This window comes from Vidua chalybeata, chromosome 2 (genome assembly GCF_026979565.1).
Source record: "Vidua chalybeata isolate OUT-0048 chromosome 2, bVidCha1 merged haplotype, whole genome shotgun sequence".
Taxonomy (NCBI): Eukaryota; Metazoa; Chordata; class Aves; order Passeriformes; family Viduidae; genus Vidua; species Vidua chalybeata.
In genome coordinates, this window is record NC_071531.1 from 76,168,477 (window position 1) to 76,192,816 (window position 24,340).

The 24,340-nt window shown below is 39.7% G+C and overlaps 1 protein-coding gene across 1 annotated transcript in view; it reads right to left on the reverse strand.

Annotated features, from left to right (window-relative positions):
- The window catches only part of TENM4 (teneurin transmembrane protein 4), a 342,526-nt gene that overhangs the window by 136,265 nt on the left and 181,921 nt on the right, over positions 1 to 24,340 (reverse strand). The window contains exons 8-10 of the mRNA XM_053934325.1: positions 12,392 to 12,493; positions 7,223 to 7,417; positions 2,826 to 3,026 (exon numbers count right to left, since the gene is read on the reverse strand). Coding sequence (XP_053790300.1) covers positions 2,826 to 3,026; positions 7,223 to 7,417; positions 12,392 to 12,493 — 498 coding nt within the window. The remainder of the gene's footprint in view (positions 1 to 2,825; positions 3,027 to 7,222; positions 7,418 to 12,391; positions 12,494 to 24,340) is intronic.

Genomic DNA, 24,340 nt, shown 5'->3' on the forward strand with positions numbered 1-24,340 from the left:
GATGCAAAAGGGAAGTGATTTAATTATCCCATGGAGAAATCAAAATACCACTTTTATTGCTCAGTACAAGTTGTCTCTCAGAATTATTTCTGCACCTTTCTCTAAGATATTCTTTCTAGTATTTGGGAATTGGCCAAAAACCAGTGTATATTGAGGGAAAAGTGATCCTACAAAACTATCCCTTGCTGGAGTATGTTTGAGAAGCATTTTCCCTGAGTGACAATTCTGAGGTAGTGCAGCAGCCCTGTCTCAGCATGTCTTGGCAGTGGGCAGACACAGAAAGCAAAAAAAAAAAAACCCAAACTATATAACTACTTCTTCCTACAATGCAGTTCAGAATGGGAATCTTTCACATTTGAACTGGCAGAGCTTCTCTATGAAGGCTAAGTGGAATGAAAAAAAAAATATAAACAGGAAACAGGAATCTCTGTAATAGTATTGTTTTGTGAAAAGTGAAGGTTTTACCCAGTAATCTGTTCTCTAAGATTACCACTAAAGGCAGGTAAAATCTACCTACTCAGCTGAAAGACGCAGTCTAAGGTTCAAAGAGGCTCTAGTTTTACTTTCTACATATGACACCCCACAGACTTCAGCTACTGCTTCCATACTGCCCGATAACCTAAAAGAATACATCATACAGCACTGTAGACAGGTGCTATTCCTAACTTCAAGGTGGTAAGAGCTGGAAAATCGACTCTGCCTGCTCATATTCTGGGTTTTCAGATAATTATGCTGTTTCCAGGGTATGCCTCTCCATGTGGTTTATGAAAGGGGCTGTCCTTGGCACAAATCCATGTGGGCACAGTTGTATACATTTCACTGGGACTGAACACAGTCCTAACTGCTTTGCTGAGCTGAAGGTAATTTCTGCAAGTACTTAGCTCTTTCCCTTAGTAATTCTTCTGTTCTGTTTGGTCCTGTTTTATAAGACAATAAAAATCTGTCCCTTTTAGAACCTTCACCCCACTGGGCTGGGCAGTGTGTTATTGCATGCAATAGCATGCCTGCTCACTCTATTTTAGTGATGCAAGAAAAGTACCACATATCCTGTGAGTAAATCTATCTTTCAAATCAAGTCATCAATTCAGTGGAAAGGTCTGGGCTAGAAATGGAAGTTTACAAATCATCTTAGCTGTGATTTTAGCTGTGAGGCACAATAACCTGAATGTTACAAGCATTTCAGTGAGGAAAAAGGTCTTGGAATGATGCTCAAGTTTGTCTCAAATAACTTCATGCTGCCAAAGAAAGTTTGCACTAGATGGATTTACAAAAGCAGTATAAGGAAAGCTTATAAATCATCTGTACATGACCCTGCAGGTTAACAAAGGGAAAGTGAATTCTGTTTGCACATTGAAATAAACATTTTTCCAAATCCATCCCTGCAATCCCCAAACCTCTGTACAAACACAGAATAACGACTCAATTATGAACTATGCTACAAACTACAAATACATGACTACCTTTCCCCTTATGATGGTTTAAAAAATAAACTCACAGAGTATGGAATTAAATATGCTAATATGGGGAAAGGAAAAGCCTGGCACCAAATTTATCTTCCCTTCAATGCATGATAGCTTCCCTATGTACATCTGCAAAAGTTTTGATCAACCTAGTTTCAGCCCCAGGCAAGTAGAGTAGCCCTCCTCTTCTGATTATTCCTCAGTCCAGTCAATTTTACTTTATGACAAGCTTCTAACACCCAGCCTAAATGATGATTGTCAAAAGGGTTTTCTTACGTTCTCAGCACCAGTTTATTCAGTTTGCCTCATCCTTGGAAATTACTCTCTTAAGATACTTGCAAGCAGTTAACCTGATTTTCTTTACTCATGATAGCAATTCCTCAGTGAAAATGTTGTTTACATAATTTTTCTACTATATCCATCCTCCTAATAGCTTTTTTTTTGGGTTGCTTTGCTGAAAATTCTTTTCATTTCACTGCCTATACTGAGCTGCCCTGGATTTCTGGCCTAATTCCACTACAGTTGTGTAAGGTATAGAAACTGTTATTGCTGGTGTCTCTTTTTTTGTGAGCACACAATACAGGACAAAAGCCAAAGGACTGATGCTCTGTAGCTTCTGACTATTTAATGTATTCCACTATTTCTCAGTGTGGCCTTATCTAAGAGCTAATTGCATTTGGAAGAAAAGGGTCCTGAACAGTTTTTCTTTAGCCTTCAATTCCCATACCTGATGCAGATTTTGAGCAAGATGCCCATTCAGAGGAGGAATGAAGGTTGCTGTTCCAAACCTTTACACAAAACTGCCCATAACAATCTGTCTTCTTGGTAGCTGCTTGTATTAATAAATACTTTTACTCAGTAAACTTATTTTTTAGTTGGTAGAAGACAGTCTTTTAATATGAACCTCATGAGGCACTCCTCCTCCACTAGCCTAGAAATCACAAGCTTTGAATTCAGAAGGGAAAGGAGATCTGACAGATTACCAAATCATGCTACTTGTTTATAGCCACTAAAGATTATTTAGTCATCTCCTAAAAATCAAAACAGACACTTTAGTGGCTACTGGGGTTCATCAAGAACTATCACCAGAACAAGAAGTTATATGTGGACCATCTATTACATTAACAGCCATATAATGAACAACAGCAAGCCTAGGTGGCTTTAATGGAGTTATTTATGATATTAATCTATGCTCAGCAATGGTAGCAGAATTATTTATGTAGTTGAGCTATGGAATTTCTCCTTCCAGTCAGGCCCTACACGTGCTTCACTGGAATACATCTGTAGCCCTTTTTCTACAGATCTACATCTGAGTATTTCACAAAGTTTAACGAAAGATCAACAGTAAGTCAGCGCTGATGTTACCAATTGAGCAGTCGTGGCCAGTCCAGTTGGGATCGCAGCTGCAGAGTCCGGTATCTGGGAGGAAAGTCCCGTGACCAGAGCACTGATCCAGACAAGTGGCTCTTGGGGTCTCACAATTTGTTCCTCCCCAGCCAACGGAACAGTGACATTCTCCTCGGACACACACGCCTCGTCCCGAGCAGGTAGGATCCATGCAGTCCACTACATGTGAGAAAGAAGAGGAAGTAGACAGGGAAAGCAAATGGGAATTTCATGAAAAAAGCTATCAGACTGCTGTCTACACAAACATATTTACACAGTATCTCGAGGTTTCAACCGAAAAGCCCTGCTGTAAACAAAACAGATGCTACATGCAAGCAGTCAATGGCCCTAAAAGGCAGTGAGACCTAAAACACCTACGTGAAAAAACAGAGAAAAATCTAGTGATGACATCCATTCTTTTATGCAGGTCTGCACTAACAAGGGATCTTTCTGGTAAGAACGGGCTAATATTAATTAAGAATAGAATAAAAATAATATTCTATCGTACGCATAGTGTGTCTTCATTGATTCTATTAGAATAATCTAAATTACTATTACTAATGAATTTGAAGCTGAGCCCTACTTTTCTGAGAGAGAATTTTTCATAAAGATTCAGCAGAAGCTGACATTCTTATTCAGCAAAATACATGCTTAAACTGAAGAATGTGCTTAAATCTATACAGGTTTCATGGAGACTTAAAGAAATTTCACACTGAAATATATCCACAGACGGTTTTTCTGGAATAAGGATTAAAATAAAATCCTGCCTTTTTTTTATAATGGTGTTCTCCTGGTTTTATTTTTGATCAATTAATACTCTTTTTTAAATGTTTGAGGTTTACTCCCCCCCTACAAAGAGGCACTTTCCTAACAAGATTGGACACCATTTAGTTAGGGGTATAGCAATGTACACCAAAAAGACTACATGTACTCCCTCCCTGATTCCTGAGTTATGTGTTTTGTAGGCAACTGTCAGCTGCTCTGCCCACAGGGGAATTTCACCCAGCAATAGAAAAATATGAAATGCACCAGACACCCTCTAAGAAAAACTGACTGAAGGAGTCGACTGTCTATTTATAGATAAAAGCTGATAGGACAGCCTAGAGAAATTCTTCCTGTCTTTTGAAACGGTGTGTGGCAGTTCCTTGGGGATTGGTGACAAGTGTCAGTCTGGCTAAGTAGCACAGGAAAACTGTCCAGCTTCTGGCTCTGATACAGCAGAGCAGAACATGGCTACTGCACACATGACAGGTTTGTGGTTCAGTTTTTACCCCTGGAAAAGCTAGTAAGAATTCCACTGACCTGTTTAAGATCCAGAAACATTAAAAGGAAACACAACAGCTGCTCTGATAATTCCCTGGATTCCCAAACCCTTCTGAGTCTGACAAGTAATAGCTCAGTTATTACTATCCCAAGGCATGAGAGAGAATTTTCTTTTTTGTTTGATTCCTGGAGTTCTGCTCATAGCTGGAACAATCCTCAAAAGTTTTAAGAGTCTGGAAAGGATGAGTCCATAAATCTCCTTCACTGTTAGTGAGCTGGGAGCGAGGGTGCCAATTTTAGCATGAGACTCTTGAAATCCTGGCCCTGTTCTTTCTCAGCAGTAACAAGTATGAAAAGGACTAAGGGACAGAGTAGCAGCCTTGTCCGTTCTCAGCAGATGGTTTGAACATAGAGAAGAAAGATCACAGGCTAACTGACAAGAGGCTACCTCCAGGCAATTAATCATCCACTCTGAAGGTCAGTTGGGAAAAAGGTGAGTTTTACAGGGGCCTCCATCACAGGAGGCAGACAATCTGCTATCTCAGCTCTAACACAGACTATTATAGGAGGGGAATGTGCATGTCAGAACCCCCCATTTATCATAATCCCAAGGCCATTTTTCATGTTGAAATGAGCCCTTTCAGAAAATGTCACACACAACGGCTACTTTAATCTCAGCCTCACTGGATCTATCTCTTTAGGCTTTCTGCACCATCGGAAGGGCCCTGGGACAGGATTACAGGTTTCTGCTTTCTTCTTAATCAATTGCTTAGTGGATTTGGAATACAATGGTATTATTTTTAGGGAACTCTGCTTGACAAATTTAGCTGCTCAGCTCTGGGAGAAGCAGAGATGAGGAGCTGGGCATGAAGGCAGAGCTGACAGGATCTAGTATACCTAGAAAAGAAAAAAATAATTCTATGCCTGTGTTGTTGGTTGGAAAATGTCCCAAATGGCCAAATTCTTGGATGGAAAATGCCGTTTATAGTTAAGCCTTGTGCAGAATCTTTGCCAGGGAGATAAATCATGTAGCAAGCAAGGTCAGTGCCTCTTCTACACTTTTCCCCAATATGCTTCATGCTTCATTGGTCACACAAGTTATTAGGCTTATTTGGTGCCCAAAGAGTAACTTCTCATATTTCACTTCTTAAATTTGCTCCCCTCCCTGCAATGCCTCGCTGGCTTAGGCCATGCCTTATAAAATATGGGGCCAATAAACTAAGGAAAGAGAAAAGAAAATCTCGTGTAGGATTGTTGGCTGATGTTTTATAAACATTGCTGAACTTCTATGGGGGGAAAAGAAAAGACAGAAGAAACCCTGGAATGAAAACCCATTACAAACATGGACCAAGCAGTGAAGCTACGAGAACTGAGAAATAATAAAAAGTAATCAATACCAGATGGCCCTTCTTAGAAGAGAAATTAAGAGTAAAAGCAATTTAAAAAATAGTATAAATCAACTTTTTTACTAAATCTAAATATGTATATATATGTTCTCAAGATTTCCCACATGGCATATTTCTGAGCTGCTTTCCCCCCTCACAACATAATACAAATTATGCCTTGAGTATCAAAAACATGCATGCTTGGAAAAATACTAAACAGCCCATAAGAAAAAATACGTTCTCTTTGTTCTTCCTCCTTTTTCAAGTTTTGACCTAGTGGGACTGACAGTGTCCCCCACTACAGTGATAACATAAAATAACTGAGCAGTTCCTGGCTTTTCTGCTTTAAACGTGACCAGGGAAATAAAGGTTCTTGTTTGAAAAAGGTCAAATCTCACTCTGATTTACTCACATTAAACACTTCTGGCTGGAGGCACAATCAGGATCTTTTAATTTCTGTTTATCCAGTAAGGATATGATCTAGTAAATAGGAGGTCTACAGAAATGCTTTAAAGATACTTGAGTAGTCACAATCTGAGTTTTGCATGTCCCACAGCTTCACTGAATTGTGCTTTAAGCTAAAATGAGTCTTTCAGAAGAGATTACTTATTGTTACAAGAGCTGATACTGTCTTCATCTCTAACATTTACTGACACTGAAGCCATGCTACATCAGAGATGTCCCACTCCAATACATTTAACACATCAAAAGAATTGCTAGATTAGATGCCATTTGAATGTCTGAATCCAATTCTGCCTATTTTCATTGCCTGTAAAATAAAGCCATTTCAGATAAATCTTTATCCTGCACACATGAAGACAACCATAAATTAATTCAAGTCGTTGTCATTCTTAAATGTATCAAACGATGTCTTTAATCTATCAAGCAGTGAAGAGGCCTTATATATGTACTTGTGGAAGTGTAAATTAAGAATAATTATTTACTAGGTCACCAGCATAGAAGTCTGAGAATAGTTTTCAAAAGTTTTGAACATTATTCTTTAAATAATGCACTTTTGGATATATATTTATACTCTCTGAATGATTTATACACTTGCATAACTGTCCACTTTTTCATTTAGTAGTAAGAAGCAGTCACAGACTAAGGAAGATAAAGGTTTATGTTGGCAGGTGAGTTCCTACACAAAAAGATTAAAGATATGTACTAAAAGCACCCATACATCTAAATGTAAATGAGAAATATTTGGGGGGCTAATGTGAGAAAAAAGCTATGGAAGAGTCATTAAAATAATATCTGACTTTGAAGCAGAATTTAATTCAAGTCCTGAACATTTTTAAGCTTTTAATGCTGACAAGAACCAGGGACTTTCTCTCACATGGCACCATTTTGTGTATGTAAGCAACTGAAATTGCTTGGCATAGTGCAGCAGAGAGGAAAGCACTGAAAAAGTAATTATACGTTTAGATGTGTAAATGGAAACGATGCTTTTATAAGAACATTTGAACATATGATTAGATGTTCTGGTCTTTCAACTAGATTCTTCTATCTGAAGCATTTGATGGCTTTTCATCCAGTTATTGAACAAGTATGATAGCTAACGAGGAGTTATGACAACATATCATTTTTATGTTGTATCCATCTATTGTATCTCTAAGGTGCCTATTATTGTTCTGTTTAAGTGGCAGTCCGATTCTGAATTGCCTCCATCCATATAATTACAGAACAACAATCAAAGCAAAAGGCTAATTGAATGTATCTTGCAAATACCTTCTTCACAGCTCTCGCCTTTGTATCCTGGGTTGCAGATACAGGTGCCCATGATGCATGTGCCATGGTTATTGCAGGAGACATCAATGCACTGGTTGGTTGGGACATCACACTCTGCTCCCTTCCAGCCACTGTGGCACAAGCATCTTCCTTTCATGTACTGCCCATTTCCACTGCACAGCACTGGGCAGGACGCTATGGACAGACAACAAAAATCACATTAAAACAAATGGAAAATCATTTCAAAAAGAAGCACAAGAGCCCAGCATGTAATTTACATTCTTCATACACAGTCTTCACTGGAGTATGTTGCTGTTTGTTTTGCCAAAACCAAATCTTTTATATGGATGATACCCAGCTGTTAACTGTATTCTCCTATGAGTCTTTAAAACAAACAAACAGTGCCCTTAAGTTAGACTATCTCCTTGCTCTCTGTCTCTAATATCTTTTTTCACTAACTAAACTCATAGTTCCCTTGTATTCTGATTTCACAATGTAACTGATGTCTTCTTTCTGGAGCATCATTGACTTTAGATTGCTTATCACTATCCCTGACCTGCTGCCAGACTTTCCTTGACACTGCCTCTGCTGTGGATCTCAGTGGCACACAAATCACTCCCCTGTTTTTTTCTGAGTTAACTCTCAGCATTATGGGTTTCAGTTGCTTTGCTCAGAGCCCAGAATGCCACATTGAGACTATTTCACTGATTTAGCTCATGTCATACCATCAGCTATCAACCTTCTGCCCTGAAAGGGTTGTCAAGCACTGGAGCAGGCTGCACAGGGAAGTGACTCAGTCACCATCCCCGATGGAATTTAAAAGATGTGTGGATGTGGCATATGGGGATTTGGCTTAGTGGTGGACTTGGCAGTGCTGGGTTAATAGCTGAACTTGATGAAAAGAGTTTTAGAGGTCTTTTCCAACCTTAACAATTCTATGGTTCTAACTGAATGTCCAGCCCCCATTTTTGGTTATCACCTCTGCTGGACTCGATTAATCTACCAGCCACAAGGCAAAATTGGCCTCTACTGTTTCCAAGCTCCCTGTAATAAAAGCTGTGTAAATCTGTCCTCTGCAATTTGTGTAATTTGTAAAGGATTTTTAATTGTCCTTGTTTCCAGCAAAGTCAGCTGACTCTCAAGGCCACCCAGATACAGGATTTCTTCCCTGTGACAAAGGGACGAAGAGGAAGATGACAAGCTCAAGCTGTGGCATGATGGATCCCAGGATTAAGCATTTTCAGAGCTAAATTTGGAAACTGCCAGGCAGAGTTGGATGGGATGAACTGAAGGATACAGAACAGGTCCCCCAAGGAAGCAGAGGGCATCAAGGACCAGACCTCAGCCTCCACAACCACAGCTTTTTGTAATCACTGCTCTCCAAGCTTTCTCCAGCTCCATTCAGATGATGCCTTCTCCTTATTCCATTCTCCACACCAGCCACATTATGTTCCTTTTGTCCTCTGTTCTGATTTTGCCAAGATGCTGATTTTGGTCCTTCATAAACAACAGCCTTTTCCTGTACACTCTGCTTTGAAACTTGCTTAAGTCCTGCTCTCTTTCATTTTATTTTGCTGAAAGTCCACTGCAAGGACATATATGCAACACAGACTGCTCTTGTTCACTGTTGCACATCAGCCTTAGGTGAGAGCAGCTGGCCTTCTCATCTGCCCCTCGGAAAGGCAATTTATGAACAATTTTATGGAGGACAAATGTGAAATGAATATTCCATTCTGCTGCTTAATCCAACTGGATTAGGCATGTGATGAATCCTCTTTTGCTTTGTTCCTGACTTTGATTATGTGTGGGAAGGGGTATTACATGATTAAGGAAAGCTTTCCTCTCCTTCTCTTCCATCTTTTCAGACAGTAATCTCACAAAGTGCATCATGAGCTGTTTCCACACGTCCTTATAGTCAAGTCAGTTTGAGTCTTCCAGAACTACAGCAGCCTCAATAAAATACAAAGCATTGCCAACTCTGACTGTTAAATCAGTTTGATATGCAGTGAACTGTATTTGCCTGACCAAGATAAAAGAGGTTGAGGAAAGAAATGAATTTGGCAACTGTTATTACTAAGGAGCGCTCTGTTCACTTTAAAGGAACGTTGCCATGGTGCATTGCAAGTGCATAATTTGCAAAATGATATCTACCTAGATGAGACTTAAATTGTTTAAGATACACTGTGTTGTGTGCATAGTTCACAGCGCACTCTGTAATTTTACTTTTCAGCTAAATGATGGAATTTTCTGCCCCTCCCATCTCAAATTTCAATGCTCACTAATGGACATTGTTCTTTCAAGGCACTAGCAGGGGATAGTCTGCAGTTCTTTTCAACAAGAAGATAGAATAACTGCCTTTAACCAGGGAGAAGTTGCTGAGAAAGAGACTGACACTCCACAGAGCCTTCTGTGGAGAACACCTTCAGCATCACCTGGAAAGCACTGCTACAAATGTCAAATCAGTTGTGAGAACAAGACTTCCCCTGTAGCATGCAATAATGAAAGGACAAAAGAAGTTTCTGAAATTTTTCTCCTGTTACTTGTGCAACTCTTTTCCATATATAAAGATATATAATTATTATTTGATCATTCAGATTCCAACAATGTCTATGATGGCAAAATTATAGTAATTCTCTAGTGTGGTAATGATAGCAGCAACCCAAATGCATACTCTGTTTCTTGCAAAGTTGAGCATCAGCGAGTAAGATCATTTGTTGGTTTGTTTACTTTATACAGAACTTGAGAAAGCCACCTCCTGTGTCCAAGAAAACCTTCAAAAAGCCTATAGAATATACCTCTGGTGACTTGCTCTCATTAATTTTTTTAAAAATAATTGGTTAATAATACATTAGTAATTAACCATTACTAAACAGAGAAAGACTTTCTGCTCCAGAGTTTCCCATTCATTTGGATGGTGAATTACATGGCTGAATTAAAATAAAGGAACACCCATGGAATTCTTAAATGTGAGCAGGAACCTGCTTATTTAAGGATTACTGCTCCATATAGTGATTGCGAAGGGCTGCAGATGGATACTTTAACAGCCTTACACATGCTGCCTTTTGAGGGATTTGTAGGTCAAAAGACGAGTCTTGGATGGCCCTGAAAACCAACAGGAAGTCAGTGCTGGAATCCTTGGATCTCATGCTCATGGCAACATGATCTATTTAACATGCCCAGTGAGTGGACATGCATACACAAATATAAATTTGGCATTCCGGGTATTTTTCTGTCTTCCTAAAGGCAGAGTGCAACCTGTGATCTGAACCCAGATGATTCTGAATGAAAAGACAGAGTTTAATAAAAGGTGTTCGTAGCAGCTAGAGCATGTGCTCTGGTGAAATGGGAGACTCACATTGGTCCATTGAAAAGCCTGAGAAAGTTCAGGGTAGCCGGGGAGGGGAGGTGAACTCCTCTGAAAGTGGATTCAGAACAAGAGTTTAAGTACCCTGACTCACAGTGAAGAAAGTTCTTTTTCTCCACAGACTCTACAGGGAGCCTTGGGGGAAACAAGCCCTGAACTTCTGCCCCTACTGAAAGTTAGGAGGTGTGAGCTGGAATATGCTATGGGACATGGAAAAAACTTCTTTTGTCTCCAGCTCTAGGGATTTGAAAAGGAGCTTGGAAATGCAAACCAAGTGTAAGGAAATGCAAACCAAGTGTAACCTGAGTCAGCAAGAAGTTTGACATAATAGCTCTCAGGGACACAGCTTGCCACATCCATCTTACTGGGCTGTGAACTCTGAAACCTTGCCGGGTTCAGCCCGGCCTCGCTGCCTTGGCAGGGAGCTCCCGCCTGCCCCGGGGGTGCACGGCTCCTTATCTCTGTCTCCTGCCTCGCTGCTGGGATGTGACCCAGCTCAGCTGGAGCGGGAGAGGGCTGGGGTTGGACAGAGTTTAGCTCTCTCTTGAGAAGGCGCCAGCCTGCTTTCCAAAGCAGCGATGAGCTGGGGTAAAGGCCTGACCTGCAGCCTTACCGCAGCTCCTTGGGTGGGCACTAACATTTTATGCTACCTCCCTCCCCATATTTATAAATCTGTATTTAGTTTGTTGGACTGTTTGAGCCAAAAAAAGGCCTTGGAAAGGTTGATGCACCGTATCCTGTCATTTCCCACATGCAAGGTTTTCATATCTTGGTTTGAAATGTGTTCTTACTAAAAGTATTTCAGTTTGTTTTTTAAATGTTTGAATAACCTAAAAAATTCAGGCCAAAGGAAATCCTTCCAAAGTCATTTATTAAAAATACTTATCACTTGAGCAGAAAAATGTATTATACTGTTTACTGGGGTAAGTCTCCTTCCCAGTCCTCCCAGTATTTATACTTTTGGCCAGAGTAACCAGTTGTTCCTGCCATTATTCCACTCCTAGCCTTACGCTAACACTGCCCTATTCCCTACAGCCAGGCTCAGACAGACTTGCCAGGTACTTTTTGTATAATCAGTATCTTAAAAGAAAGTATCATTATAGTGTCATGCCACACCATCATAAAAGTGCTCTGCTAAACAAACCACAATGCCACATTTATGAGTCCTGTTTTCTAAAGCCACTTCCAGAGAGAAAATTTCTGATGTGACATTTTGCCTGTCCACAAGCAGCCCAAGGGTTTGTTCTGTTGCTAAGGGCACAGCAGTCACGATTAGTAAAGCATAGCATCATTAAGGTTGGAAATGCTCTCCAAGATCAAGTCCAACTCTTAGCCCAGTACTGCCAGCCCACCACTAAACCTTGTGCCTAAATGCCACACCTACACTCCCAGAGATGGTGATTCCACCACTCCCCTGAGCAGTCTGAATCCTTTGCTGAAGAAATTTTTCCCAATAGCCAATCTAAACCACCCCTGGCACAACTAGAGGATGTTTCCTCTTGTCCTATCTCTTACCTGGGAAAAGAGACTGATCCCCACCTGGCTACACCCTCCTTTCAGGTAGTTGTAGAGACCAGTAAGATGTCCTCTGATCCTTCTTTTCTCCAGGGTAAACACCCACAGGTCCCTCAGCTGCTGATTGAAATTTTAGCAAATTTGTGGCAAACAAAATTCACAGATCAACTTGTTTCCACTCTACTGCAGCATCTCCACACTGGGTGAAGAGTACTTTGCAAAAGGCACCATCATGAATATAATTTCCAGAAGAAAAATGTTAACTGAATGGGAGAAGCATAAATTCCTACCTCTGCCACAGTCAGGGCCCAGAAAGCCAAGGAAGCAATGGCAGGTCCCAGACACACAGTCTCCATTCCCATAGCAATTACTGGGACAGTTATCCACTGATTCTGGAAAACAAAAGAGAATTCAGACACTTCTTTAGGCAAGAAAACACCTCTGAGTTTAGGAGGGCTCTAGATGGGCAGGACAGTTGAAACTTCAGAGCAATTGCTACACTCGGGGAGAAAGCATTAGTGTGAGCTGCACTAAACCCTGCTCATCCATTTACACCAATGGATGGTTCACAACTGTGAATCCTGTCATTAAATACAAGCTACTCAGCACCCACCAGGTTTGGCATTGTCTCAGTACCTGAAAACTTCCAAACGTCTTTTCTTTCTGTATATATTTACGACCATTTTTCCTCTTTGAATTTATTGCAGGGATGCAATACACACCATTCTCATGGCAGAACATATACTTTTGGTCCAGTTTTGTTGACTTGATTAAGTGACCTTGGAGCATTTATTTGTGCCAAAAAGAGCTGAGTGATGATAGATATGTTCCCCTATGAACTTACTGAACACAGACCCTTGGTTCATCCTATCTGCTTGCTCACAAAATACCTCTAATCAAAATTCTTCTTATTTGCTCTGCAATACTGTATTGAATATTATACATTATATAATTTGTATCTTTAACAGCTCAAAGTGCTGGGCTAATATTCTATTTGGTGGAACAGGAATGGGTCTATTTCACATTTTCTTCTATTTCTAGTTAGCATGTTAAATTCCCTGACTTTGGCAAAACCACCAGCTATTCATTTTTCAGGGAAAGTTAACAGGAAGCAAAATGTTATCTAGCACTTCTCTTTTGAAGAGAGTTCAGAATATTGGGATTAAAACATATCTTTCATAAAAGAACAACACAAGCTAGTAAACACATCAAAAAGAGAATGAAAATAATCTCATTTTCTTACACTAAACTGAGTGAAGACTGAGTAAATGTGAGGCTTTGAAAGACATTGTAATAAATACCATGGTTCATTCTACAGTGCTATTTCACATTTTCTCTGACAGAGATGCCTATCAGAGGAAAACTGGATTTGATAAAAGAGCAGGGGCACTAGTAGTGCACATGGAGTGGGGTGAAAATCTCAGCCCTGTGAATAATGATTGCATTTGCACAGACATACTTCACAAGACCTTGTAGGAGCAAAGTTATTTGTAAACTCCCAGTCAGTGCAAGTGAAGAGAACCAGCGACAGCAAAGATGTGCAGATTAGTTTTTAAGCACAAATGAAAGGAACCCAGTTTCTGTATGGGTGTTTGCCAAAGAGCAGAGGTTTCTGAAGGACATTTTAAAGGCTGTGGTATAATTCAATAATTCACAAAGGACAACAGCAAATTTAAAAAATAAAACCAGTTTAAAGCATTTATGTTTTAAGTCCTGGCTTCAGACATCTCATAAGCAGACAGCTCCATGCAGCAAGAAAGGTACAAGGAAGTGCTGTCAGTTTTCTAAGACTTAGTAGTTAAGCAGGTATTCACTTGATGGTGTGTAGAAATACAGTCACAACATGCAGTCAACCCTTTAGGCTTGAGATGCCATCTTTGTTCCAATCAAAGAGCAGCCATGCTTCCTAGAGTAAAGAAGTAATGACTAAGGCCTTATGCATTTATAGTGATATTTAGAAATATAATCTCTCACTTCACAGCATGTATAAACACAAATCTATCCTGTAAATGAAAAGTTAATATTAGCTCACGTGTATACAATCTTCAGAACTTTGACACGGGTTAATGTCACTGCTGAAAACAAAAGTTAATTCACTTTGTGACTTTTTTTTCTCTATGCTTTTTTAGCAATACTTATATTTCACTTTTCTTCAAGAAATATACCCAGAGATTCAGGAAAAGGAAGTTATTTATGTACATACTTACACACATGAAGAACATACAGAGTGTGAGTTCTGTGAAAAAAAGATAATGAGATGGACAACTCCTGTTGCTGAAAGGGTCAGTCCTTTTCCTCTAATCTTCTCATCCTAAGAACAACTCTAAGCTCCCTCTTCTTGTGCTGGTTCTGTCAGACCCTCTAATAAGGTGGTTAAGCTCAAAAGGTGGCAAAAAAAAAAAAAAAAAAAAAAAAAAAGAAGAATGCACCAGAAAAAAGAACTAGAGAATTTTTTTCTTCTGCTGCCTGAAAACTGGGAAAAGAAGGGCTGTGCTATTCAGCATCAGTGCAATTGTCCCATGACACCTCATCACCCCACTGCCACACAGGGTCAGGGGCTGCAAGGTGGAGCAACACTGCACAGATGTAACATGTGTGACCTTTGAAGTCAAGGGGAATACCTCAAGGCTTGATGCAGGACAGAGTCCCAGTATTAACATCTTTAGAATATTAAAAATTATTTTAAAAAGTTTTTTTTCCCAAGTTTTCGCTTTAATGGACTAAACTGAGATCTTGAAAAGGAGTAAATAACCCTATAGCTTTCTTGGTATATTTTTGTAATATAATATTTAAGCAAAATAGTAAAAAGACCCACACAAACATCTAGAAAGTATCTAAAAAGTAGCATAACGTCTAGCATGGCAACTGTTCCAAAGTGTGATAAAGCACATCAGCAAAATGGTAATCTTTGTTACTGGAAACAGTATTTTGCAGTTACAGTGGGTTCAGCTGGTGTGTCCATGATGCCTAGGACAAGACAGGCAAGACTCTGCACACCAATTCAATGTCCACTGCAGATTAAACTGAATTACTTTGTCCACTACAATGACTATGTACAAAGGGATTTAGAAGTTCAGTGTGACCACAGAAATGGAGCAGACCTGTGCTTAGGTAACCAACCTTTCCAGAATCTCTGGGTGAATCCATGTAAGAACCTTTATTCTGGTGGTGCACTCTTTCCTCCTCTGACTCGTTCAGCAGAGACACCTATAACTGGTCAGATCCCTGCTGACGGTGACTGACACTAACTCATTAAAAAATAATATTCACATCTGTTTTCTGGTTCATGTGCAGATTTGGCATTTCTCATTGTAAAGCTACAGTGATATGCACATATATCACTTCATCTATCACTAGCTCCTCAATCTTTGGTTTCCCAGACACTTCTTTGCAAGTGTGGCCGAACTGCTTCATGCCATAGTGGCTAACTCAAAAGGAATTAAAAAATAGGTGGATGAAACCCATTTTACCTTCCTCACTGAAGCACCTCAGTAATTTTTACTTGTGGCCTGAATACCCTCTAATATTAATAACAGAGTAGGCCCTTAAAAATTCTTTCATCCCATTTCACTGCTTTCTCTGCTGTCCCTTGTTTTTCTAAAATAGCCAAAAGTAACATTTTTAATGTATACTCATTTTACACTACCTCTATTTGCCCTGGAATAACCTGCCTGATACGAGATGAGATGAAGTGAAAAGAAACTCTACTTCCCCTGTGACTTGTGCCACTTGCTGTTTTTTTTAGCAGTTAAGGATGCAAACTTTCCTGGTGATTCAGGGCAATTAAGGTCTTCACACACTCCCAGAAGTTCTTCACTACTGAGAATCAATTCTGAAAAGTGATGAAGGTTCATGCAGTGCATCTTTGTCTCAAAGCTACTCCCAAACAACTCCAAAGTATTTCCATAAAGGAAGTGTTAAATGAACACACTTTTTTCCCTCAGAAACTCCAGAGCTAATGAGCACAAACAAGGCAGAGACTGAGGCTTGTGAGCAGCAAGTCTGCAAGCCGTGTGTGCAACACTGAGCATGCTCCTATTTATATTCTTAGGCAGAATCACAACCTGGAATTTCTTTTTACTTTGAAGATTGAAGGCATTAGCAAGTTATACTCACTCAAGGCTTCTCATAAAATACTCTGTTTTCATCCTAGGACTGAATTTTGTCTCAGTGGTTACAGACTGCCAGTTGGGCACCTCAGAAAATTTTCCGGCCCTTCTGGCACGTGCAAGTACACGCACATTCACGCACAGTGATCTAACACCTACATTTCAAGCTAAACAGGAGGCAGGTGACTTGGCATCAGAAATTAGGGAGTCATGATGGGAGAACCCTGGAAAGAATAATGCATCAAGCAGACATTTTCAGAAGCTAGGGCTTAGCCAAATTATTATCATATGAGATAGAAGGGACACAACTTTAACATTCAGGGAGTCCCTAAGTCAGTGGCACAAAGCAGCTGTCTTTCTTTCGAGTATGTTCACAGTCAACATTGCTACACAGGTGACACACTATCAGTCAACAAGCTAAAACAGGCCACTGCAGTTATGGCTGGCTTCTAGTCTCCATTATACAGCTTATTCTGTAAGCTGTTCACATAATTAGAGGAGTATTTTCCAATATATACAAAATTCCATATGGTGTTTTAAGAATAGTACCATGGGAACTCCTTTAGAGAATCATGACAATGTTTTTGTTTTGTTTTATTTAATTGTTAAAGTTCACTGTGAGACCATGAACAATTCTATTTTAGAAAGAGATACATATGTTCTCTGTTTCCAGTCTGATTCCCACAGTTTTCTCTTGGCTTCCAAATCCCTGAAGAGATCTGACTGATACCAGCCGGTAAGGGCAGACATTAATAACTGGAGGGCCAGCCAATGGATGATGCATGATGCCTTCATCAGGTTTTGCTATTAAATGAAAAGAGAACACTGAAAACAGTTTCCATGCCACCTCTCAACCAACAATGGCAGCAGGAGTGAAACTTCCAAGAGCAAACAACTCACACCAGGGGTACATGGGCAAAACTTGAGGTGGTGGGATTTCTAAGAGGAAATGCAGAAGCTTGCCTATGGAATTAAGTGTTTTGGTAGCTTCACAATCTAATTAAGCAACTGAAAAAACAAGTCATTTTATGGAATCACAGAATCACTGGATGGTTTTGATTGGAAAAGACCTTAAAGACTACCAAGTTTCAATCCCCCTGCCATGAGCAGACACCTTCCACTAGACCAAGTTGCTCCACAGCCTTGAACACCTCCAGGGATGTGTCAGCCATGGTTTCTCTGGGTAGTGTATGCCAGTGCCTCATCACACAGTGAGGAATTTCTTCCTAATATCTAACCTAAACCTGCCTACTTGTCAGTTTAAAGCCATTCCTCCCTGTCCTATCACTCCATGCCCTTGTGAAAAGTCCCTTTCCAGCTCTTTTGTAGCCTCTTTAGGTATTGGAAGAGCTCTAAGGTCTCCTTGGCCACTTCCCTTCTCCCACCTGAGCAGCCCCAACTCCTTTAGCCTGTCTCTATAGGAGAGGTGCTTATGCCCTCTGAGCATCTTTGCAGTTCTCCATTATAAATACCCTCATACTTCTCTGACAGAAAGTGTAAATGACATAATGAGACACTTGGTCTTCAGATCCACACTGTCATTTTGGAGAATGGTATGGAAATGCCCTGTCTTACAGAGCAGGTACTCCCTATCCTAAGACAGCCTACCTCAGACAGGAAAAGGAGGATGTACAAAATACTTTCTGGATTCATAAAAATAAGAAATGGAAAACATCCATTAAGCGTGAAAGCCTAGATTCTTCAAGAGCAAAAACTCTTCTTCTGAAGTACTCTTCAAGGTCCTTTCTGCTCATGAGCTTTAATTATCAAAGCAAAGAAAGAAAGAAAAAAAAATCTCTAAGTATCCTCAGCAGCTATAATTTAGCATATTGCATAAAATAACATTGATCTGCTATTTTTGCCATTTCTTTCAGGGGATGTTTTTCAGTACAAGTAAACTCACAGCTGTCAGATTTTGAGGGAAACTTGGCTGAAACCTTTGTCCCATTGCTAGTTTTCCCACTGCAATTACCCTATACTCTGAGAGAACCCATAAACTGGCATGACTCAGCCCATACCCACTATAAGACTTCACACTACAGTATCTTTTGTTAAAGGGTATTATCGAGTTCAATATGAAATTGCTAATTGTTACCATTCCCGTTTTTTTTTTTTTTTTTTAGGTTGTTAATCTGAGGCATGGACAAATGCAACACAGCATTTGCTTCATATTATAAATTGACTCATGTGACAGCGACAAAGCTCCCAGGCTAATGGTCTACTCAGGGGACCACTTTGCTGCTGACAAAAAGCCCCATGAAAGCCAATTCTACTGTGGTGAACTCTATAAAGATCTGTCAGCCTGGCCCACAACTACCAACATGAATTACCTTTATCCAGATGCAACACAATAAACATATTAAGAAGCTAGACAAATTTCTGGACTCTTGATAGACTTCTTTTTTATATACTCACCATGTTTGCTGGTCAGCAGTACAGCTACTTTAACAGTATTTCTGCCTTATTTATTTACTATGCAACATCCAACTTAATAGCTTGTTTCCCTATCTTTGGGCCAGAGGCCAAGGCAGATGTTTGCCTGACACCAAATCCTATTAGAGGCTGTAGTAATACAATTGTGTGTTAAAGATAAATATTTTATAGCCTGCACTTGCCACCAAGCATCATCATTCCCTAGGCATTTAGAGGCAACTATCTATTGGCAAAGAAAAAATAGTTATCTAGATGGCAACTGAAGGCAGTAGCTTTTTGGGAGTTAATAAGCACCAGGACTGCTTTCTAAGAACTGATTAAATGCCATTCAGTGCTGTGTGGCTGTATGAATTCAAATGTTACTGTTTCATTTGATAACCTCAAAAAGTTGCTCTGGAGATGGCTGTGTTTGGTGTCAGAAACATGTAGGAATAGCACTGCAGCAGGCCAATTAGACTTTAATGAATCAATGCTAATCTCAGTTCAGGAATCAAGGCTCAAGGAATACAAAAAACTTGTACCAGTGAGAATATTCCATATTAGAAATGAGATGCAAAGAAAAGAGCAGGGTTTTTTTAAGTATCCTGTTTGGTCCCTTCAACTAATAGTCTGCTCCACCACTACATAAAAAATGGCCTCAAAATCTTTTGTTCAGTGCTGGTGAGAAGATATATGTAGCTGCTCAGCCTAAAGTAAATCGCCCCAGCTACTCATCTACCAGCTCAGGAAGATATTGCATACATACTAATTGGTACAATAAAAGGTTTTTACCCTTTCCTAATAAGTGTTGACTATCTCTACACAAAGATGCATTAATTCAAAAATAGCAAGTAAACTAAAAACGGAGGTAAACCAAATAATTAAAATAGAATTGTTTATCAAACAAATACACATATTTATTGTCACATAGAAATATATTGTTCCTAACTGTCCACTGATCAATTTTCTGCCTAGTTGTATTCCCCTGGCTAACAAAAATATTTTGCTGGGAGGGAGGGAGGACACAGGGAGCAAGGCAGCAAGCAGGGAGATTCCACGGTTCATATCTGACCTTGAAATCCTCTGTCAGCCACATCAGTACAAAAGGGCCATGAGGAGTGCCCAGCATTCCTCTCACTGTACATTGAATTACATTGCTTGGGAGAGCGAAGGGACACCACATTATTTCACCTTACTCTTTCCTGCTGCACTAGAGCAACCTTAGAAAGCCACATACTATTCTTCCTAGATCTGCTTGTCCAGGATAAAACTGACACCTACAAGCTCATTGCAATAACATCTCTTTTTCACAAAAATGCTCCTTGTCACTGCCCCGACTACGTTAGCAATAATTTTAATAGGAAGTCAAGCAGTATAACATGAAAGGCAAAGAGGATTCTGAAGCTCTGTGAACACATATAATTTACTTCCCTGTTGCAGAGCTTGCAGTCTTGTTTATTTTTCAAAGAAATGATGCTACTTGATTGAATTTCACTGCAGGAGAGGCTGGTGGATTCAAAGCCTAGAGAACTGTCACCTGCCCTTGTAATTGTGATAACAATGCCAAAATGCCAAGGCAGACGAAGAGGTGAGAGGGGATAAAACAGGTTTCAGATGTCTTCAAGCATCAGATTTTACACAATGAGCCAAAAAAAAAAAAAAAAAAAAAAAGTAAGGGGAAAGAAAACACCCTGGAAACAAAGGAAATGTGGAAATACTGGGTCTGGTATTCTCTTGCTCCTCCTCCTCCTTCCCTAGATGAAGCTTTAAAGGGCTGATTCCTTCTTATAGTACATCATCACCTGCTGAGATTTCAATTTTTCTGCTTCATTTTTATTTTGTACAGCTTTTATACTTCTAGCTCAAGTAATCCACACCTGGCAGCCTGAGATGTGAAAGTCTTGACATCATCATGGAAACTCAGTCATTATTTTTGAGTGCTCTTTCACAGCTTCCTGTTCTGTAGGGCACCTACCGTGATGCTGATACTGCTAATGCCGGTTGATGTTGTGCAAGATTTTGATTTTTTTTTTCTTTTTCCTAAGGCTGGGAGGTCTGTTTTAATTAAGGACCCATGCATACAACCCTGATGTGTTTTGCTCTCACATCTCAGTGGAACTCTAATCTTCATATGCAGGTATAAGGATGCTAGATTAGGAAAAGGGCAACAAGCAGGCAGTCCTTTAAACAGCTCTTTAAATCCCTCCTGAATCTGGAAAGTGAGAGAGGACAGTAAGCACAATATTGAATTGCATGTTATTCTCCCTGCTCTTTTTTCTGTAAGAACATTTTAAAAAAGGAATTTGCAAGTGCAGATACGCCCCATCTCCATGACGGTACTGACAAGAGAGACCTGCCCCTGCCAGAAGTGACTTTACAGGCTGGGCCATTTTACAAGGTGATAGTGAAGCACAGAACATTTGGTGCTCAGGGGCAGTTGAGCTGCTTATTGAAATCAAGAGCTGCTGATTTTGCCAAATTTCACAGTACATCATGTGAGCACATTTTCCCTAGAGCTGTCTAAAAACTTTGGTTTTTAGGCCTGGTCTGAGATGTATATCCAGGTACTCAAACAGCTCTCACCACAATCATATCAGTCTTTCTCACACTATTTCAAGCACATTTGACTCCAGTCCCAGCTGGAAATACTAAAAAGTCAGATTTTTTCTGTCCTATTTTGAACTTCTGTTTTACAGAAAGAGGGACCAAGTGGGAATAGTCAGGGAGTAAATAAAGAAGAGAACAAGCCTGATCATTTCAGAAACCTTTGCCACATTTGGTCTGAATTTGGGCTGCCCTTTGAGAGAGAGCTTTATCTTTATCTGATTCATTCCTTTCTCTTACTACTTCCTTATTAAGAAGAAATCTTTCCAGGGCAGAATGCCTTATAATCTGAAGCTCTCAGATGGCTGAAAGCATAAAGTGTAATGGGATTTCAAAAGCACTTGGGCATTTGTCGATGTATATGACCATTTAACTTGATGGTAAAATCTCCCTTGACTTCACCAAATTTCAGAAAATCCTCCTAATGTATTTCTGCTGTCCATAGGGGCAAACAGGGAACACTGTTTCCTTACAAGGTGAGCAATGCTAAAAGCACAAAAGGGTCTTGAAATACAGTTCTTAAGGAATCATACATTGACCATCTGAAAATACCCTCTGTTCCAGAGCACTTGAAATTTGATCACAGGTTAGAAATTACCTGGGGAAAAAAAAAATTAGTGAATGATTTTAAACAGAGAGTAGCTGTTGAACTGAAACCTTATTTTTCCTTCTACAATGCAGTTTCCAAGCACAGTAAGACTTTAATCCATACTTGTAACATAACTGTGACATGGCTGTGGAGATCTAGAAAGACACACTGTGAACAGTTATTTTCTTCCTAGATTCCCTTTTTTGAAGTTGGAATATTTTTAAACCTGAATTTCACTCCGGTAGATGAAACTCTCATATCTGCTATTTGCCCAGGGGATTGCAAAGATTTTTTTTTTTTGTTCCTTCCCACTCTCATAAATTGTTACAAACTAATACAGGAAACAACAATTATTCAGCCTTCAGGGTTCAACTTCTGGAGCTGCACTAGCAAGAGGGAAGTTACTTCACGTTCAGTACATTACATTTTCTGCTGTCATAGCTCAGGGCAAGGCTAAATCTGGCCTTGAGTTTCCTTTTAAATGATGCTTTAAGTTTGTGTATTACAGGAGGAAAAAAACCAAACCATTCTTGCATACACACACAGAGAACTACAAATGTAATCTCTTTTGGTCAAACAAATGCCACGAAACCTTGGCAATGTTATAATTTTGGATGCATAAAAAAATAAATTTCATTTTACACCAAGTCTTTAGTTAATATATCCAGCCTGATAACTAAGGATGTAGTGACTGGAATGACTGGTATGTGAGGTTCAGTTAGGTAAGTCCCTGGTGCTAGGGACATGCTCTCAAGGAGGATGCCTGGCCTGCAGCAACTGCTACACAAGAGCCTGACTCCCCTCCAGGTTCTATGTCAGCCTTGCCCCCTGGAGAGATACCCCTCCCCCAGTTCTCTGGGGCATCTCAGGTGCCACCAAAGTCCTGTGCTCAGGCAGCTGCATTGAACTGTTGGTGGTCTTCTGTCAAGGCCAGATAAAAAGCAGTATTTATGGCTCTGTTCCTGCCACTTGCAGACTTGCTACACATATGTAGTCAAATCTTGCTCCTTCTCAGACCCTCTGGCAAGCTGTCTAGAAATCAGTTTAAGATAATCTATGAAACTTCTTATGAGATTGTTGTAGCACTCAGCAAAAGAAAGCATCTAATATACATCTAATATACAGACCAACTGTTATCATTTAAGAAGTCAACATGTGCCAGGAGTGACTGCACAAACCATGTCCTTCTCATCTACTTGGCCCCCATGCAAAATGAAGATTGGTCCAGTGACTCCTGAGGTGCTGATGTTGTTGGCTTCTGTTTTTTTGTGATCTTGCATGCAAATATGTACATGTGAATACAGCCTTTGGAAAAGTGAAGCTTTAAAGTGTCTGTTGTTCTAGTACAGACAGACTTTTCTTTTTGTTTGCCAAAGCGGACGAGTAACTCCCACAACCTTATTTCTGTGCTTTAGCAGGGGAGCATTCATGGAAAGAAAAGCATGCACAAAGCTGCTCTAGCAGCTTGGTAATACGACAGGAATAAAACAAGCTGTGCTTACATTAGCCTGCAGTCTGGGCTGCATGGAAAGAGCTATATACAAAATTGTAAAAACGAAAACCATATGCACCATTTTACACGTTTCTCCAGAACCCCTCAGACAGCATTTACATGCCATGTTATTAAGGCAGAATTCTGCTCTTCTGAAAAAAAGTTAACAGAAAAACACAGGGACGGAAATAACAAAAGAGAGAAAGAGGAGAAAGAGAGCAAAAGAAAGAAAAGAAAGAAAGAAAGAAAAGAAAGAAAAGAAAGAAAAGAAAGAAAGGGCATTAACTTCAGCAATAAATAAACTGTTTCTTGACCCTAAAACTAAAGTAATTCCCTCAATCAATAAACCTTTTGTACAAGCTCTATCAGATCAAGAGAACTTGCCTGCCTGAACACAGCACACAGACATGCAAGTTCAATGCTACCAGTCTATGTAAGTACAGATGTAGGCAAAGCTTTTCAAAAAGACAAATCTACCTTTGTTTTTCTACCACTTTAAAGCATGATTAAAACCAGACAAAATCTGGAACATTAAAGACACTCAGACATCTAACTGCTACAGATACTTACTGGCATCCAAGCAGTCTTTAGAAGTATGGCCTAATTTCTTTTATACAACAATATAAATTAAAGTACCTGTCCGTTTTCTTATTTTCCCCACTTAAGTTATCACTTGTAAGAGCTATTGAAAGAGGTGTGTACATATAGAAATCAAAATAAAAAAATAAAGAAAAAGTTCAAGTCTAACATTAAATAAATTATTGCATCTATGGTTTAAAACTAAGCTAGCCTTACACATTTTAATTTTCTACTGCTAGCTTTTATTCACCGATCATCAGTGAAGAGATACACTCTACACAGAAAGAATGGCTGTGGAAGTTTTCACAGCCAAGCATTTGACCTTTACAGGCTTCTTATTATTTAATTATCTTTGAGACATGTCCTAATTTCCTCTTTATTTGCGATGCCTTACATCTTCAATAGCAAAATCCTGAAATAATAATTTTGCCTGCCATTATGGCTTGGGAAGAGG